Source organism: Rana temporaria, chromosome 3 (assembly GCF_905171775.1).
Source record: "Rana temporaria chromosome 3, aRanTem1.1, whole genome shotgun sequence".
NCBI classification, from domain to species: domain Eukaryota; kingdom Metazoa; phylum Chordata; class Amphibia; order Anura; family Ranidae; genus Rana; species Rana temporaria.
Genome location: NC_053491.1, coordinates 96,244,059 through 96,262,727, shown reverse-complemented (window position 1 = coordinate 96,262,727; position 18,669 = coordinate 96,244,059). Strand labels below are relative to the sequence as shown.

The 18,669-nt window shown below is 40.7% G+C and overlaps 1 protein-coding gene across 1 annotated transcript in view; it reads right to left on the bottom strand.

The window, feature by feature from the left end:
* The window catches only part of HCN4 (hyperpolarization activated cyclic nucleotide gated potassium channel 4), a 181,716-nt gene that overhangs the window by 17,807 nt on the left and 145,240 nt on the right, over positions 1–18,669 (bottom strand). The window contains exons 4-6 of the mRNA XM_040343025.1: positions 13,635–13,853; positions 10,112–10,258; positions 506–746 (exon numbers count right to left, since the gene is read on the bottom strand). Of these exons, the coding sequence (XP_040198959.1) occupies positions 506–746; positions 10,112–10,258; positions 13,635–13,853 (607 nt within the window). The remainder of the gene's footprint in view (positions 1–505; positions 747–10,111; positions 10,259–13,634; positions 13,854–18,669) is intronic.

The following is an 18,669-nucleotide window of genomic DNA, read 5'->3' as shown; positions in this document are numbered from 1 at the left end:
AAATACAGATCCTCTGATGACCTAATTTACTAGATGACAATATATATATATATATATATATATATATATATATATATATATATATATATATATATATATATATATAAAAAATAAATTAAATAAATTCAAGTGTAACATCAAAACAGTCAGTCACATAAAAAGTAATACAACAACTTAAAATATATGTACTTATTAAAAATGTACTGCATCTTTCATAGAAACTAAACTAGTGATAAAATGCAAAGTATCTTAGCTCATTAAAAGGTAATCATTTTTCCCTTTTATCATTATCTTATCCAACCATTGAAAGGTAACTGCTGACTGGTTATTATATTGTGCACTTTGCGTATGGCCCTTTGCCTCATTTAAGGGCAATTCCAGGCAATAATTAAAACTGTTATTACAGTTCTGCATACAGTATGCAGTGTGTCCACAAGAAGCAACAATATACAACATTTAGGATATCAAAGCACATAGGTACATTTAATAGACCAGAGACATTTACCTCCAAAGTAAGATCCATCAGCAAGTTTGGTCTCTTTGCTGCCTTTGCTTAAAATACTAACAACACCATGCTGTATAAAGAACATTTTCTTGCCAACGGTTCCCTCTCTGATAAGATAGTCTCCTGGCTGAAACACCTCAAATTTCAGCTTTGTAAGCATCGAGGTCACAAAGTTGGGGTCTGCATTGGCAAATAGCGGCATAGAAGCCACTAGCTTGCGACAGTTAAAGTTGATAATCTCCTGTAGGAGGAAGAAAACATACAGAGGTCAACTTTACATCATTCATCTGTGTACTATAACAGGCAGACTAATTCTATACCATGCTTTACCAAATAAAACATATGATACAAAAGGACTTTTAGGAATTCACAGTTTTTTTGTTCTATTTTTGCACTATGAACACAGAATGGGCACATCCATGAAGAACTTGATCATTAGAATTCAATGATGTCATAGGTACTCAATATGTTTCTCATAATAAGAGAAGATCAGTTCTAGTTCTGGAGGCACAGCGACCGCATGACTTGTGCCCACCCCATCGGTAAAACAATAGTGTAAGTATTAGTTTACTTACAACAATATATACAGTAAAACCTTGGTTTGAGAGTAACTTGGTTTGAGATTGTTTTGCAAGACAAGCTACATTTTTTAATACATTTTTCATTTATATACAAGCAATGTCTTGATATACAAGAAGCATCATGTCACAATTGGGTATACAATAGAAGAGAAGCACCTCTAAGTGTAGCAATATGGTTACATTTAATGAAGGTACAACATTTAGCAACATATTGCCTCTCTTCTCTTTTATACTCTGTAGCTCCTGCTGGATTTTGCTTTTAATCCCCTTGTGGAGGCTTCCATTTGAGGATGGACATTTCATGGTTACACCACCTGGTCATATTGCTATAATCTTTTTATATGGACTATAAACTGAAGAACCTATAAATGGTTGTGGAATGAATCATTTGAGTTTCCATCATTTCTTATGGGGAAATTTGCTTTGATATACAAGTGCTTTGGATTACAAGCATGTTTCTGGAATGAATTATGCTCGCAGTCCAAGGTTTTATTGTACTTTGTTATATTCAAGAGATACAATCCCTAACAATGTCTCTACATATTTTTGACAGAAAGATGGTAAAAACCCAGGACCCTGCACTCACTATATCTGTTCTCCCACAGTAACACAGAACATGGAAATGCAAATGTTTTAGTTAAAATAAACTGCTAAATACCTTTTTTCATTGCAGTTAGAGCCTTATGACTTCTCTCTGTGTCTGGTTGAAGCTTGTAGGAGGAGTTTTCATTCTGCTCTGACTTTCCTATGAGGCTGCAGGACCCCTGACCCTCTGTCTGGACAGTGCTGACTGGCCTTGTGCTGATCACATGCACTCTCCCAAGAAAAAAAAAAACTCTCTAGCAAAATACACCAACCTGAGCATGTGCAGCTTGTTCCTTAGACCCTGTTCTATCAGCAGATAGATTGGGGACTTTGGAAGAAGGGGAGGAACAGAGAAAACAGGATCAAACACAATGCAGAGGAATAACCCCTTACTCCACAGTGAGTATAACAAGAATGCTTTACTGCATATACAGACTGATTTTTACTGTTGAGGGTTTGGTAACACTTTAAACCTGAAATCTAATGTTAAACTCAATGGGCCAGATTCAGAGAAGTACGCCGGAGTATCTACTGATACTCCGGCGTACTTTCAAATTTGCCGCGTCGTATCTTTAGTTTGAATCCTCAAACCAAGATACGACGGCTTCTGGCTTCGATCCGACAGGCGTACGGCTTTGTACGCCTTCGGATCGTAGGTGTAATACTTCGGCGCCCGCTGGGTGGAGTTTGCGTCGTTTTCCGCGCCGGGTATGCTAATTAGCGGTTTACGGCGATTCACAAAGGTACGTGCGGCCGTCGCATTCTTACGTCGTTGCTAGTCGGCTTTTCCCGGCGTATAGATAAAGCTGCTATTTCGTGGCCTATCTTTAGACTTGCCATGTTAAAGTATGGCCGTCGTTCCCGCGTCGAATTTCAATTTTTTTTTTTTTTCGTAAGTGGTCCGTGAATAGGAAAAGACGTAACTCACGTCGATGTTCAAAAATTGACGTCGGTGCGACGTCATTTTGCACAAAGCACGGCGGGAAATTTCAAAACGGAGCATGCGCAGTACCTTCAGCGCTGGAACGCGCCTAATTTAAATGATACACGCCCCATTTGAATTAGGCGGGCTTGCGCCGGACGGATTTACGCTACGCCTCCGCAAGTTTACAGGCAAGTGCTTTGTGAATCAAGCACTTGCACAAGCTCTAAGGAAAATTTTGTGACCTTTTAAATATGGCAAATGTGCTTGTACAATAAGGAAAGGAGCAAACTGCAGTAACATATAACAGCTAATGGAAATTCAGGTTTACAAGTATGGCTCCTTATCATTGTTAGCTGATCTGCTTGTAAGCAAGAAATGTTTTAGTACCATGTATGACCACCAAGTGTCTCCCTTCTATCTCTGTGTAAGATGTGGTTGGTAAGTTACATTAGTCCTTATGTCCTGTAAGCCATTTGTGTGCCTTTTTACATTTAGCATATGTTTAGAATGATTGCACAGATATGACGGGAGAAACAAAAACAGAAATATCAGAGGTAGGTATTCCTGTGATAACAGCAAAATGGTATAAATTCAAGGTAAGCACAAAGCTGGTTTTTAATCCTAAATGTACATATTCTCTATGGTGCCTACTTAAATTAACTGTGCATTGTGTTACACTTTGTCTTATCCCATAACATTTTTTAATTTATATAAGTTCAAAACTAAATGTGATTAGAAAGCAATTCTATAAAATAATTGAACATATTTTTCATAAATATAGAAATTTCAGCCTTTATAAATAAGGTCCTCAGTTTGTATACTTTCTGGTCCGTATGACCTTTGAGCCACCTGAGACCCCCTGAACCCGTGCTTTGCCCATTCATGGCATAGAAACAGGCTCACTCAATTGATTTCCAACTTGGAGCTTAAATAGGGCTGGGGACTCTCTCTGTTCCCACATGACAACAGTTATAGTACCTCCAGAATCCTCTTCTGTACATCCAGGGTCAGGGTTCATCAATCCACCAGCAGTGTGACCTACGCGCATACTGGATCATGGCTTTTTGACTATGGTCAGGTGTGTGTGTGTGTGCGTGTGTGCATGTGCAAGTGTGAGTGCCTGTTGCCAACTCAGATTGCTTGAATTTGCTTATGTCTCCTGCCCCCATTGCTGACACTGCTTGTTCCTGTTACTGCCTGCTACCTAACCCGATCCCTGCCTGGATACTGACCACTCTCTAGTATGCCATCTGCCTCGATCTTTGCCTGGATACCATCTACACTCTTGCCTGCCTCAACCTCACCCAGGACTCTAACCTTCTGCTCAGGGTTGCCAAACTCCCACAACTTTTTTTTTTTTTTTACTGAAAAAACATGTAAAATGTACTAACTAAGCTATTTTTTTCCCTGAAAACCTGAAAAACAAAGATAATCAATATTTAAACAGTATAAACAAAAAATGGGACTGCACTGCAGACACAAGCCCAATGCTTGGCTTGCAGTTCTGACAGTTTTTCAATGCAAAATTCTCATTCTGCTGGAAGAAAAACAGGCATTCAGGAGGCAGCAGAATCACCTTCTTCACTAACAGTGGGAGGGGCTTAAAGGGGTATCAAATACCAGGAGTGCAGGGTTCAGGTGTGCACTATGTAGCGAGTGCAGGGTTCAGGAGTGTGCTACATACACGAGCACAGGGTTCAGGTGTGCACTATGTACAGAGTGCAGAGTTTGAGAGCGAGCTACATACAGGGTGCAGGTTTCAGGAGTGCAGATCTCACCAAAAATAACACACCTTTTCCTACCAAATCCCCCACTCCCCCCATACAGTGCTCTCCTCCCACCCCCTCTTTGACAGTAACAAATAAAGAACCGCAGTGCAGAAGTGCAGCAACAGCTTACCTCAGGACGAAAGGCACCTGGTTCCTATCAATGCAGGGATACAGAGAGGTGGGGGACATTTTATATTTCTCCCCAGGACTGCCTTAAGGTTGCAGCTAGACCTAGAGGAGCAGTTTCCATAAATGTGTTTGCTTGCTCATTATGTTTCCAGCTTTGACTCCTGTCCTGCCCCTGTTCTATTTAAAAAGCAGGCCCAACTCACTCCCAGTCTCTTGCTGTTAAAAATCCTTGAATATTACGCCATTTTATGTCCATAAAGGACATTCGCAGTCAGCTGTAAAAACTACTTATTTTTAAAAACTGTTTATGATTTTACGGATGGTTGGCAACCCTGCATCCACTTTTCACACCCTGTCTTCATAGTGTAGTCATTCTGTTCCTGTGATGCTCTTGGGTGGTCACTAGGGTCACCAGTCTATCACATATTGGGGGGTGCTCTGGTGAAGACTAAGTTGTCACTGTAACGCCATGCCTTGGGTGAACCCATTTGACCCGCCAAGAGGATAATCTGACAGCAACGTTGAGTGATAAAGACCAACAACAACCAAGCAGCCTAACTGTCACATATGAGGAAGACAAATGAGGCACCTGCTTCCAAAACCCATATGTACTAGATATTTTATCTTCATTCCCAGTGGCCAAACAGAGAAGCAAATGTAGGTAAGGTGGGTATGTGAAGCTGAAATAGGGAGGTTAGTGCCAAGTGAGCGTGATTTGCCCTACATGGGAAAAGCACAGGTTTGATTTAAAGAAAGGAGGCTTATTTCTTAGATTAGAATTTTTTTGTACTGCAACTTGCATGAAAGTTAATGTGTTTGCAATGTCCTTTGCATTTATTAGTATACACTGATGTCTTCTTGATTAACCCAATTTCTATCACACTGTAAATTTCATCATAAAGAAGACCAACACTATTAATCACCCTGACAGCTTATATTATTATTCCACTAACCCCTGAGTGCTTACACAGTTCCAGTTCTCTGACTAAATAATGGGGTAATATGTGTAGGCGAACAGTGGTTGTATCACCTAGTCAAAGGACACCACAATGTTAAGAGTTATGACCTGTATTTTAAGTTATTGCGAAGTACAATTAACTTGGTACTAATGGCTTCTTAACCACTTGCTGACGGCCGTACGACTTTGTACGGCCGCAGCGCAGCTCCCAATCTCTAACAGGCCGTCTTTTTACGGCCGCCCCTTTGCACGTTCCCCGCGCGCGCTCCCGAGCGCGCAGCGGGGAACTGCTGTGCTGGCCGTGTCCCTTGGACACAGCCAGTCACAGATCGCCGTGAACGGCCAATCGGAGCGGCCGTTTCCTAGGCGATCTGTGCGGCCAATGAGAGATGATATCATATGTTTACATATGAGATCATCTCTCATTCCCGGCTCTCGCAGACAGCGGTGCTGTCAGGGGAGAGAGGAGACGGATCTGTGTCTCTTGTACATAGAGACACAGATCGGTCACCCCCCCCAGTCACCCCCCTTCCCCCACAGTTAGAACACTATACAGGGAACACACATTTAACCCCTTCCTCACCCCCTAGTGTTAACCCCTTCCCTGCCAGTCACATTTATACAGTAATTAGTGCATATTTATAGCACTGATTGCAGTATAAATGTGAATGGCGCCAAAAATGTGTCAAAAGTGTCCGATGTGTCCGCCATAACGTCGCAGTCCCAATAAAAATCGCAGATCGCCGCCATTTCTAGTAAAAAAAAATAAAAAAAAATAATAATTCTGTCCCTTATTTTGTAGGCGCTATAACTTTTGCGCAAACCAGTCACTTATTGCCATTTTTTTTTTTTTTACTAAAAATATGTAGAATACGTATCGGCCTAGACTGAGGATAAAAAAAAACCGTAAGAAAAAAATTGAGCTATTTATTATAGCAACAAGTAAAAAATTTTTTTTTTTTTCAAAATTGTCGCTCTATTTTTGTTTATAGCGCAAAAAATAAAAACCGCAGAGGTGATCAAATACCACCAAAAGAAAGCTCTATTTGTGGGGAAAAAAGGACGTTAATTTTGTTTGGGAGCCACGTCGCACGACCGCGCAATTGTCAGTTAAAGCGACGCAGTGCCGAATCGCAAAAAGTCCTCTGGTCAGGAAGGGGTTTAAGTGCCCAGTAAGGAAGTGGTTAATATTATATATAATGTATTTGCCACTAAGACGTTTGTCTTACAAGAACCTTAACCCATATTTTCTATGCCCACTAATCAAAAACAACATTTATAAATTAAACAAATTGATTGACGTTAAAGGAAACGATATTGGTTATATGTTTTATGTTAAGCTTATACTTTTTAAACTGTTGTTTTAATATGTAACAGTTTATCTTTTTCTGTGTGTGTGTGTGTGTGTGTGTGTGTAATTAATATATATATATATTTTACATACAGTACATATGTACACACAATATTTTACAAATAAACATTTACTACATGACAAAAAAATCCATGAACAGTATGTCTTTGAGGCACAGTTTGTCTAATGCAGCCTTTAGACTGGGTCATCCATTAGGCATGAGTCGCTGGGCTAAATTATTGAGCTGTCTGAAAATGTGATCAAAACAAACTGACAGTGTTTAAAGCCCAATTTCAGCCAAAACTTTAATATTATTTTAGTATAGTTAGAGGGTTAGAGCCTCTGTCATGGTTTTATAGCCATCTTAGAGAGATAACATATGAAGTGGTGTACAATTTTCCCACACAGATAAACACAAGACAATGGCCTCATGCGTACTGGGCCTTTGACCAGCTCTTCTGAACTCTTTTCTCCTGGCAGGAGAAAAGCAGCATTAAAAACACACCTGACGCTGTGTTTTGCAACTGAGTTTCGGCTTGTCAGGCATCTGGGCGCTCATTCACTTCATTGGTCAGAATATTAATTTATTCTGTCCATTGAAATGAATAAACATTCAATTGCTAAATACTCCTAGTGCTTAGGCTGAATGCCTTTAAACAATCTTGCCTCTGTTGCCTGTAAACGCATATATGTGGGTTGCTTTCAGATTTCAGTAATTCAGCTTCCTTTTAGAATCCTTTGAACAACTGCAAAGTCCCATGATAGGAGCTACCACTGTGGAGACACCCCTGAAAGTGATCTCTGTCCATCCCTCTGTGCCGAAAAGGAACTATGGGGGTTATTTACTAAAGGCAAATCTACTTTGCACTACAAGTGCACTAAAAGTGCATTTGTGAGTGCAGTCGCTGTAGATCAGAGGGGAAGATTTAAAATGAGGGAAAGCTCTGCTGATTTTATCATCCAATCATGTGCCAGCTAAAATGCTGTTTTTTATTTTCCTTGCATGTCCCCCTTGGATCTACAGTGACTGAACTTCCAAGTGCACTTACAAGTGCCCCTTGCAGGGCACTTGTAGTGCAAAGTGGATTTGCCTTTCTTAAATAACCCCCCATGTCTTACTGCCTGGGTGCAAAGAAGTCATACTCTGCCCCCTCACTCGCTCCCCTACGCACTGTGTGCTGTGTTGCATGTCACTTACTTCTGACCTCTGCACTACATAATCTTCATTGTACGTTACACAGTTCAATTCCAAAAATGTTGGGACGCTGTGTAAAATTGACATAAAAATTGAATGCAATGATTTTCAAATCTCATAAACCCATATTTTATTCACAATAGAAAATATATTGAATGTGAAAATGTACAATTTTTCTGAAAAGTTAGTTACACTTACTTTTCCAGCTTTATGTTGCCCTGTCCCAACGTTTTCTGCCATCAATTTCAAAATGACGTTATGTTTTTTTTTTTAATGGTACATTTTCTCAGTGTAAACATTTTGATATGTTTTCTATTGTGAATAAAATATGGGTTTGTGAGATTTGCAAATCATTGTGTTTTGGTTTTTATGTAGATTTTACACGGTGTCCAAACTTTTTTGGAATTGGGGTTGGATTTTGTTTTAAAATGAAGATCTACTGAAATAAGTAAGTACAAATACATTAAAATGTGATCTTCTCTTTTTTAGGTGGTGTTGGTGCCCTATCCCCATAGATATCTCCTGTATATGCATTTTACTGAATGATACTGACAGCACAACTTTATTAAAAAGGTCAGAAAAGGCCCTGTTGCATCATGGTAGCAGAGGTTCTCTTGGTTTAAACCTGGTAAAATTATGACATACTGAAGAGTAGACATGGTTATAAGTAGGGCCTACTTTAACTCCACTTACATTTGGGAAAATACCCTGATTTAACCAGTTACCACTTGGCCTATAGCAAAATGACAGATCTTTCATGCTGCGGTGCGATATGTAACCGGCTTTGTCCACCGGACACAGCTGATGACTGATCAGTGTACCAGTACCATGTGATCGCTGTGATCAATCACAGCAGTTCACATGACAATTGTAAACAATGGATGACTTTCTTTCATGCCATCCATTGTGTTAAAAAAAAAAAAAAATCATAATAAAAAAAAATTATCAATTTTATCAACTCAGTGTCCCTAATCACCACCAAACATTTTATATGATAACCGTGATCAAACTTTTTTTTTACATTTCTCAATTTAAAAAAATAATTGTCACAAAAAATGTAATTTTCAAAAAACTCGCCATTACTCTTACTAAATACCTTGGACTGTCTACTTTCCAAAAAGGGGTCATTTGGTGCATATTTGTACAGTCCTAGCGTTTTTAAGCCTCAAGAATGGAGACAGGTCATCGGTACATCAGGAGATCAATTTTCAGATATAGATCAAAGTTTGTGAGCTCTATAACTTTCCTACAAACTACAAGCAAAAATGGTGATTTTCTTATTTTCCTTGCATTCGATCATTGTATATTCTTTGCAAAGGAAAACTTCACTACATTTGCAAAGCTCCAGGGCAAATTCCTGTGCAAAGTGCAACTTCCTTTGCAAAGTAAACAACCTATTTTCTTTTAGCAAATCAACCTATGTTTTCCTTTAAAGGGATTGTAAAGGTAATTTTTAATATATTTTTTAAATGACGAACATTTCATACTTACCTCCACTGTGCAGGTAGTTTGTGGCCCCGAACCTGGTATTCTGGGGTCCCTCGGCGGCTGTCTTGGCTCCTCACCGCAAGAACTAACCACCTTCATGTGAGCGAGCATGGTTAGTTGTTGCGGGCACGCTCCCGTGATACAGCCGGCGGCTATACTGTATCACTCGGCCCTGCCCCCCGGTGCGCCGCATCATTGGATGTGATTGACAGCAGCACAAGCCAATGGCTGCGCTGTTTTTAATCAACCAATGAATGAGCTGAGAAGCCATCGCAGTCACGGCGTGGGACTTTCGAGGGGTCAGGTAAGTAAACGGGGGGGCTGGGGGGCCGCTAATCCTCAGATGTATTTTCACCTTAATGCATGCTTTTGTGAAATGCTGCTGGAGTTCATTCTAATGTTTTTCTTAATGGCAGTTATAACTAAATTAATTGAATAGGTAGGGATGGTGCACTCCTCGAAGATAGTATGCATGTGGAGCACATCCCCAATTTAAAAAAAACATGCAAAGTCCTGTGTCTTATTCCACCCGTATGTCTTAATATTCATCTTTAATTTTTTTTAAACAACAATGCCTTGAAGACATACTGAGCATTAAATGTCTGAACAAGTATTACAATCTTACCTCCCGTAGAGGCTCACTTAACTCCCCAAGGATACTCTCCTCATCAAACATCTTTCCTTGATAGCGATGCTCATAATAATCATGGATCCTCTGACGCATATCAGCTGGTAACTTATGAAATGACATGTACTGTTCCACCTGTTTGTACTGAACACAAAAGGAAAACAAAAAATATGAGTTTTAGGATTCAAGAGTCCCATCTGACACCAAAACTCTGAATTTGTCAATGAGCTTTTAAAGCACGTAAAGACTCAATCACAGCATGCAACCTAGATTCCAATTAGTTGCTCATATTTATTTTAGGTAGCTGCTGATGAAAGCTAGAACAGAATGCCAGGTTTACAAATGTGTTAAAGTGAAGCTTTGATATTCGTAGACAGTTTCAATGATTTAATCCATTCAGTGCCATTAAAAGGGGAAGGTTTATTGGCTTTATTAACCAGCACTAAGCCATAATGTGCAGCTATTGGTAGAAGTCATACACAGCAACCAATCAAGGATCAGATGTATAACTATTTAAAGATGAGCAACCTAGTGCTACAAGAATGATGTATAATTTTCTGATTGGTTGATAACCAGTCAACATTCCATCTTAAACAGAACCTAGCTCAATTTCTGACAATGCTGTGGGGTCTCCTCTGATTGTATTCTACATAGGTACATGGTTAAGGTTAAATAAAGACGGTAGTTCATCCAGTTCTACCTGTGTGGGTGTGTGTTTATGTCCATACCATATCCCTGTATATTGCGCTCGCTGAGATGCCCATCTAAGAGTTTTTTTAATTACCGACACTCCCCACTGACACCACCAACTGTGGAAAAGGAGTTCTACATCCTTACCATTCTAACAGTGAAGAGTCCCCCTCACAGTTTAAGGTCAAACTGCTTCTCCTCCAACTTCATTGAGTGGCCACAGGTTTTCTTAACCACTTAATAACCGAGGACGTCCTCGAATTTTTGCGGTGATATCTGAAAGATGCCTGCAGCTACAGGCATCATTCAGATATCACCGTCTTCATCCGTCGATTCTCTGCACGATAAGAACAATTAAAGTGGCAGTTCCGCTGCTTGTTCATTCTTATAGGCAGCGGGAGGGGACATCACCCCCCCCCTCCCGCCGCCATCCGGTGCTTCCCCGGTCTCTTCCGGCTGTCGCCATGAGATCGGTGAATTTTTTTCACAATCTCATGCTTGTAAGCCTGGAGGAGAGATGTGGGGTCTTATTGACCCCACATCTCTCCATAAAGAGGACCTGTCACAGTGATTCATATTACAAGGGATGTTTACATTCCTTGTAATAGGAATAAAAGTGATCAAAAAAAAAAAAAGTGTAAAAATAAAAAAATGAAGTAAAATTAAAAAAAGAAAAATTTAAAACGCCCCTGTCCCCAGTAGCTTGCGCTCAGAAGCAAACACGCATGCAAGTCCCGCCCAAGTGTGAGTGTGCGCAATTTTAAAGTGTGACATGTTAGGTATCTATTTACTCGGTGTAACATTTCCCCAAAAAAGACGTTTGAAAAATTATTGCGCAAATACTGTGTGAGAAAAGTTGCAATGACCACCATTTTATTCCCTAGGGTGTCTGCTAAAAAATATCTATATAATGTTTGGGGGTTCTGATTAATTTTCTAGCAAACAAATTGTGATTTTTACATGGAGAGAAGTGCCAAAATAGGCCCGGTGGTCAAGTGGTTAAAGGAGTTGTAAAGGTTTGTTTTTTATTTTCTAAATAGGTTCCTTTAAGCTATTGCATTGTTGGTTCACTTACTTATCCTTCGATTTCCCTTCTAAATGTTTTTTTTTGTTTGAGTACAGTGTTGCATGACCACACAACTGTCATTCAAATTGCGACAGCGCTGAAAGCTGAAAATTGCCCTGGGTAGGAAGGGGATAAAAGTGCTCAGCAGGCAAGTGGTTAATTAATGGTGCCCCCGGAGGACATGGTCATTCTAGCGATTCCTGTTTGTAGCAGACAGTGGAGGGCCCCCAGATAAAAGGTCATGGTCAATGAAGTGATTACTGTTTGGAGCAGTCACTGAAGAGAGCATGCTGGTAAAACCTGCTGAGCAGACGTGTCTACTTCTGTTGGCTCCGCTGCCACTTTCAAAAGGGATAAGATCCTCTTTGTACACTGGCCCACTTAAAAGGCAGAATGGTGGCCAACTTGTTAAAGGTATGAAGATAATGCAAGTCAATCAGAAACATGTTGTGTGTGAGTTGCTGGATGAGTCTATGTAGAAACTGCCAGTACCATTAACTTTTTGTATAGCAATGTTGGTGTGTGGTACATGTGTTTCTTTTCTTAGCCCAGGTATTCCATTGCTCCTGCTATGGTGGACCTATACAGACACTGGAACAAGGCAAAGACCCACTGGATATCTATATTAGAAGTACAGTACTACAGCTTTAGAAATAAAAAATAAATGATAAAAGATCAACTATCTCAAGTATCTCACTTCTAAGCAATAATGCCTTTCCATGCCTGGAGCTGTAATTCGGCAACATTGATAAAGTGAATGTGAAATCCCACAGACTCCTGCTTTGCAGAGGCTGCATAGCAGAACTGTACAGGATTTGGAAATTAGTTCTTTCAAGTAGCAGACGAGTGAGCACGATGCCATATGTAAGTACAGTTAACACTTTATAAAACTGTTTTACTCACATTACATATCTGGCACAGTGCAGACTTCTGCTATAAACATTATTCATTTATGTGCATTCAATGTTTTTCCATAATGATCTTTAATTTCAATAAAGCGTTTGTTAACCCCAAAAAAACAAAAAATAAATAAAGATCCTGCTCTTTTAAAGCATGTTATACAGCACAGTGCTGTGTCATTTGGCCCCCTGTAACACCTGGCTGATCCTGCCTGGCTATATCCCGACCCTGTATATTGGCTCCGATATATCATGGCTGCGAAGTTCTGACATCGGAGTCAGCGTATGTACTACTGCGAGCCACAACCCTGCTCTGTGTCTCCTGTGTGCTCTCCCCCTCCCTTCTTTTCTTGTGTGCTCCTTGTTTGTGACTCTTGCCCCCCCTTCACCGCTGCTCAAATTACTGTTTCTTTTTAATATAATCCTCTGGTTTTTAATGTAATGGTTATGGCTTCCTGTGACTGTGCTTTATGAAATTAATGCTGTATATACCTTGTTTACAGAGCGCTGATCTGCGCTCATTGACCTGCCTCTCTCTCCTCTTCTGGTCCAACAGATGCAGTGGGCGGGCTGCCTCTCTCCTCCTGACTGATGTAAGCAGGGGATCCCCAGCCCTGCCCACTGCATCTGTCAGGCTGAGAGAGGAGAGAAGCATGGGCTTAATGAGCGCAGATCAGCGCTCTGTAAACAAGGAATATACAACATTATTTTTATGAAGCACAGTCACAGGGGGCCATTACATTAAAAAACAGAGAGGAAAATGTAAAGATGCATTGATGGGTTAACAATCACTTTAACAGTAAATCATGAAAAAAAAATACTATTACAACTGCTTAGACTTATGCACCACTTAAATCCCACCTACCTTTTCTTGATACTGCCGCCGTGATGAATCTAAAGACTGGATAAGCGCAGTGGCGTGGCCAATGAACATGGCATAGCAAGTGGCACCAACAATCATGCTTAGCATAGTAAGCCAGACATCCGACATACCCACTGGTGCCTGCTGACCGTACCCAATGCACAACATGTGACTCATGGCTTTAAAAATGGCGTAGGAGTACTGCTTTCCCCATGAGGCATTCTGAAACATAAAAAAATATATATATTTCCCTGTTATAATCACAAGCTTTAAATAGAACTGTTAAGCAGTAGGTTATTGCAAATCCTGTGCAACATCAGCTAGCTCAGGAAGGAAAATGTTAATTATTGCTGTGATTGTGTTACAGACAATGTTGAACATGATCAAACTTATAAATCTGTTCCCTGATGGACTGAAATAGTCGTACTCCAAAACTTTCCAGTGTCCATTAGCAGTATTGCTGGAATATGCCCAAATTTCGCTTTAGCTTGTGTCTAACTATGACATCTACCTACAGGAGTCAATTTCCCTGCTAATCTAAAGAGATTATGCTATCATAGTCAGCAGGGCTTAACAGTAGCATTCATTGAGTTTAGGATTTCGTTTTCTGGTGCAAATAGCATGAGCCATAAACTAATACGTATAAGGATTTAGATTTTTATACAAGTTACATAAAGCCTAAAAGGAAAAGCAAGACCGTGGATTTAGATTCTTGATACAAACTACACTATACTATAAAATAGCCATGGATACATTTTACAACCAGACAGCTCAACTCCACTCAGCAAAATAAATTATAAGACAATAGTTTTTAACATTACTTAGTAATTCTAAGAAAAATAATGAAAACACTTTAGTTTCCACCCTTTCCCATATTATGTCAGCCTGTAAAATCTAATGTAAATACACTATATTGTCAAAAGTATGGGGACACCTGCCTTTACACGCACATGAACTTTAATGGCATCCTAGTCTTAGTCTGTAGGGATCAATATTGAGTTGGTCCACCCTTTGCAGCTATAACAGTGTCAACTCTTCTGGAAAGGCTGTCCACAAGGTTTAGAAGTGTGTCTATTGGAATGTTTGACCATTCTTCCAGAAGGTTAGACCGATGTTAGACGAGAAGGCCTGGCTCGCAGTCTCCACTCTAATTCTTACCAAAGGTTTTCTATCGGGTTGAGATCAGGACTCTGTGCAGGCCAGTCAAGTTCCTCCACCCCAAACTCGCTCATCCATGTCTTTATGGACCTTGCTTTGTGCACAGTCAGGTTGGAACAGGAAGGGGCCATCCCCAAACTGTTCCCACAAAGTTGGGAACATGAAATTGTCCAAATTGTCTTGGTATGCTGACACCTTAAGAGTTCCCATCACTGGAAATGAGGGGCCAGGCCTAACCTCTATAAAACAACCCTGCATCATAATCCCCCCTCCACCAAATGATTTGGAGCAGTGCACAAAGCAAGGTCCATAAAGACACGGATGAGCAATAGAACACCTTTCGGATTAGAGCGGAGACTGCAAGCCCGGCCCTCTTGTCCAACATCAGTGTCTGACCTCACAAATGGCTTCTAAACCTTGTGGCAACCTTCCCAGAAGAGTTGAAGCTGTTATACCGGCAAAGGGTGGGCCAACTCAATAATGAAACCTACAGACTAAGACTGGGATGCCATTAAAGTTGATGTGCATGTAAAGGCAGGTGTCCCCATACTTTTGACAATATAGTGTATTTACATTAAGTTTTACAGGCTGAAATAATATGGGAAAGGGCAGAAACTAAAGTGTTTTCATTCTTTTTCTTAGAAATATTTTTTACCTGAAAAGGGTGGGCCAACTCAATAATGAACCCTACAGACTAAGGCCCCGTACACACGACCAGTTTCCTCGGCAGAATTCAGCTTCCGACCGAGTTTCTGGCTGAATTCTGCCGAGAAACCCGGCCGTGTGTACACTTTCGGCCGAGGAAGCCGACGAGGAGCTCGGTGAGGAAATAGAGAACATGTTCTCTATTTCCTCGTTGTTCTATGGGAGCTCTCGCCCCGCCGAGCTCCTCGGCGGCTTCAGTGCTGAACTGGCCGAGGAACTCGATGTGTTTGGCACGTCGAGTTCCTCGGCCGTGTGTACGGGGCCTAAGACTGAGTTGCCATTAAAGTTGATGTGCGTGTAAAGGCAGCCATCCCAAATCTGTTTTGGATGCTATCAGCAAAAATAGAAAAGAAAGCACAGGTAGACACATAAAGATAATATATTATATTGCTAAGATGAAGCTGAAATAAAATATGACAATGTCCAATAATTTTCATTTTCTATAGGGTGATTCCATTCTCTGCTGTCTGTATTTTATGTGTTGAATTGATGGAACCAATATCATCTCAGGACAGTCAGTGTTTATGTGAATTACTCTCCTGCATCACGATAGTGTGAAAGAATGATGATCCAGTTCAAAAAAATCCATCTGCAGCAATTTTTGGTGAATTGTTTGTCATTCGTGTGGCAGGAAATAAAATGATTTACATAAAATAACTACACTGGGTTGAAGCCATTCATCAGACCAGCACAGAAAATGAACATGACAATTTTTGTTAACAAATGACAGCATTCAGGATCACTTGTGTGATCTTAAAGTGGATGTAAACCCGAGTACAGTATAAGATTTCCTATCATCTGTGCCCAGTCTTGCCACACAGAGTTAATCCAGCTCTGAGCAATCCTCTTTTATTGTTCAGTGAAATAAAACGGACTTACAGAGAAAAAACTTAGTCCGTTAGGCCACCTTGCTGTGAGTGACAGGTTATTTACATATCTCATGCACTAGCCTGAGACAGAGGCACATCCTGTGTAAAAAGCTCACAATTCGCATCCCTCTCCCCTCCCTTCCAGCTCTCCAAGGATTGGCTGCATTTACTGTGTTTTGACTGGATGTTTCTCATCATGGGGTGTGATCCACAGTTCAGTGTGACGAGGAAATGCATGTATATTGCAGTGAAAACACAGAACAGAAAGCAGAATATACAGACAAGTGATCTGATTTATGGTTAGATGTATCTAGTGAGAGCTGGGCAGAATTGCAGTGTGTGTGTCTGAGGTCACCTGATCACAGTTGCAACATCAGGTTATTTACATATCTCATGCACTAGCCTGGAGACAGGCATTATTTTTTAATTCCCACCCCCACTCCTTTTCTGAAGTCATGTGGTTACTTTTCTGGATTTTGACTGGATGTTGATGATCATAGCATAATTTAGTGTAAGGAATACACAAGAGAAAATGCATGTTGGCAAGGCGAGTTTAGAGGAGGGCGGGGAGTCTACTGACATCACGACTCCACCCACGAGCTCCAGACATAAGACTCACCCACAGAATCTGCAGTTTTTCGGGTCTCATAACAGACAGAGGGGAGACATTTGACAGGTAAGGATACATGCAGGAGGCATCTATATCCTTATAGATCAGCACTATGGCAGTAGTTTAGAAAGAATGAGAGTGGGGTTACATCCACTTTAAATTCAGAGCTCATTCACAGTTTTGCATTGAAGATGTTGTAGTGATAAGGAATCCTAGCAAGTGCTGATTGCAGCATCCAGGCTAAGGTTTGCAGCCTACAGCAGTTTTTAAAACGCACAATTGAATGCATCACAGCACAAACACTGAAGGTAAACAGCCCCTTTCCCAAAAATAGACAGGACATTATGTGCATTTTACACAACAGTAAACTGCAGTGAAAAACACAGATGTAAACATGTACTAATGAAAATAGGGCAGATGTTTCAGTGATCTTCCCAAGACAAATTGTTAGAAATAAACTAAAAGAATTGCATGAATAATTTAAAATGTTATTTTTGTTTGAAAAAAAAAAAAAAAAATCCCTCTAGAGTAGATCTAAACCCAATCACTAAAATCTCATATAGGCTTTACCATGCTAATGTAATTCCAAAATGTTTTCAATCTTGTTAAATCTTCAGATTTTATTCAAATGATATCTGGTTCTTGTTCAGACTCTTCCTGTTATAGGGTGACAGCTCTCTGTCCCTGTCTCCCAAGTGTGCGTTTGCCCTGTCACAGGCACCTCTGATGGAGACAACAAGCAGATGTATGATACATGTTACACACGCATGCTTTTCTGTTGACAGTATCAAGAAGCCAGTCCAGAGCAATGATCTGCAGCTGACACTGGAGCAAGTGCATGTAAACAGGAAATAGATGAAAGAGGCTGGAGGAGATCAGAGCGCTGAGATGCAAAAAAGGCAAACACATCATTTATGAAAAGCCATGGCAATTGCTTATGATACACAATACTTTTTCAATCTCATCCAGTTAGAATTTAGATTTAATTTGTTTAAAATTACCAATTTAAAAGTTTAATTATGTGCTGTTGATCAAAACTCCCTATGGGCTCTTTCACACGGAGCGGATCCGTATTGATCGGCCTGTGTGTGTCCGTCTGCTCAGCGGGGATCATCCGTAAATCCCCGCTGAGCTGACGGCGGACAGGGCGGTCCCCGCACACTGTGCAGAGACCGCCCTGTCTTTCCTCCGCTCTCCCCTATGGGGAATCGGATGAATACGGACCGTGTGTCCGTATTCATCCGATCCGTTCCGCCAGACGGAACAAAAATAGGGTTTTCTTCCGTCTGAAAAAGCGAATCTTTGCGGAGGCGGATCTTTACGGACGTTAGCGGATGCATCATCCGCTAACGTCTGCAATCCCATAGGGAAGCATTAAACAGACTTGTAAAAAACGGACCGTTCGTCCGCCCGTGTGAAAGGGCCCTATGGCAGAAAAACAGTAACCATTCCATTTTCTTATTTTCATATCTAATAAACTATTGGAGCTAGATTGTCAGGAAACTGATAAAATAGTGATGTCATCACACATAGCACCCAGCAGCCAGGGCGGTACCTGACGTGACATCACTACGTGTGGGGTTTCCCCTGGGCCCACCATAATCCAAAAGGTGGTGTAATATATAGCCTAGACCGGTGATGGCAAACCTTTGCACCCCAGATGTTTTGAAACTACATTTCCCATGATGCTCATGCA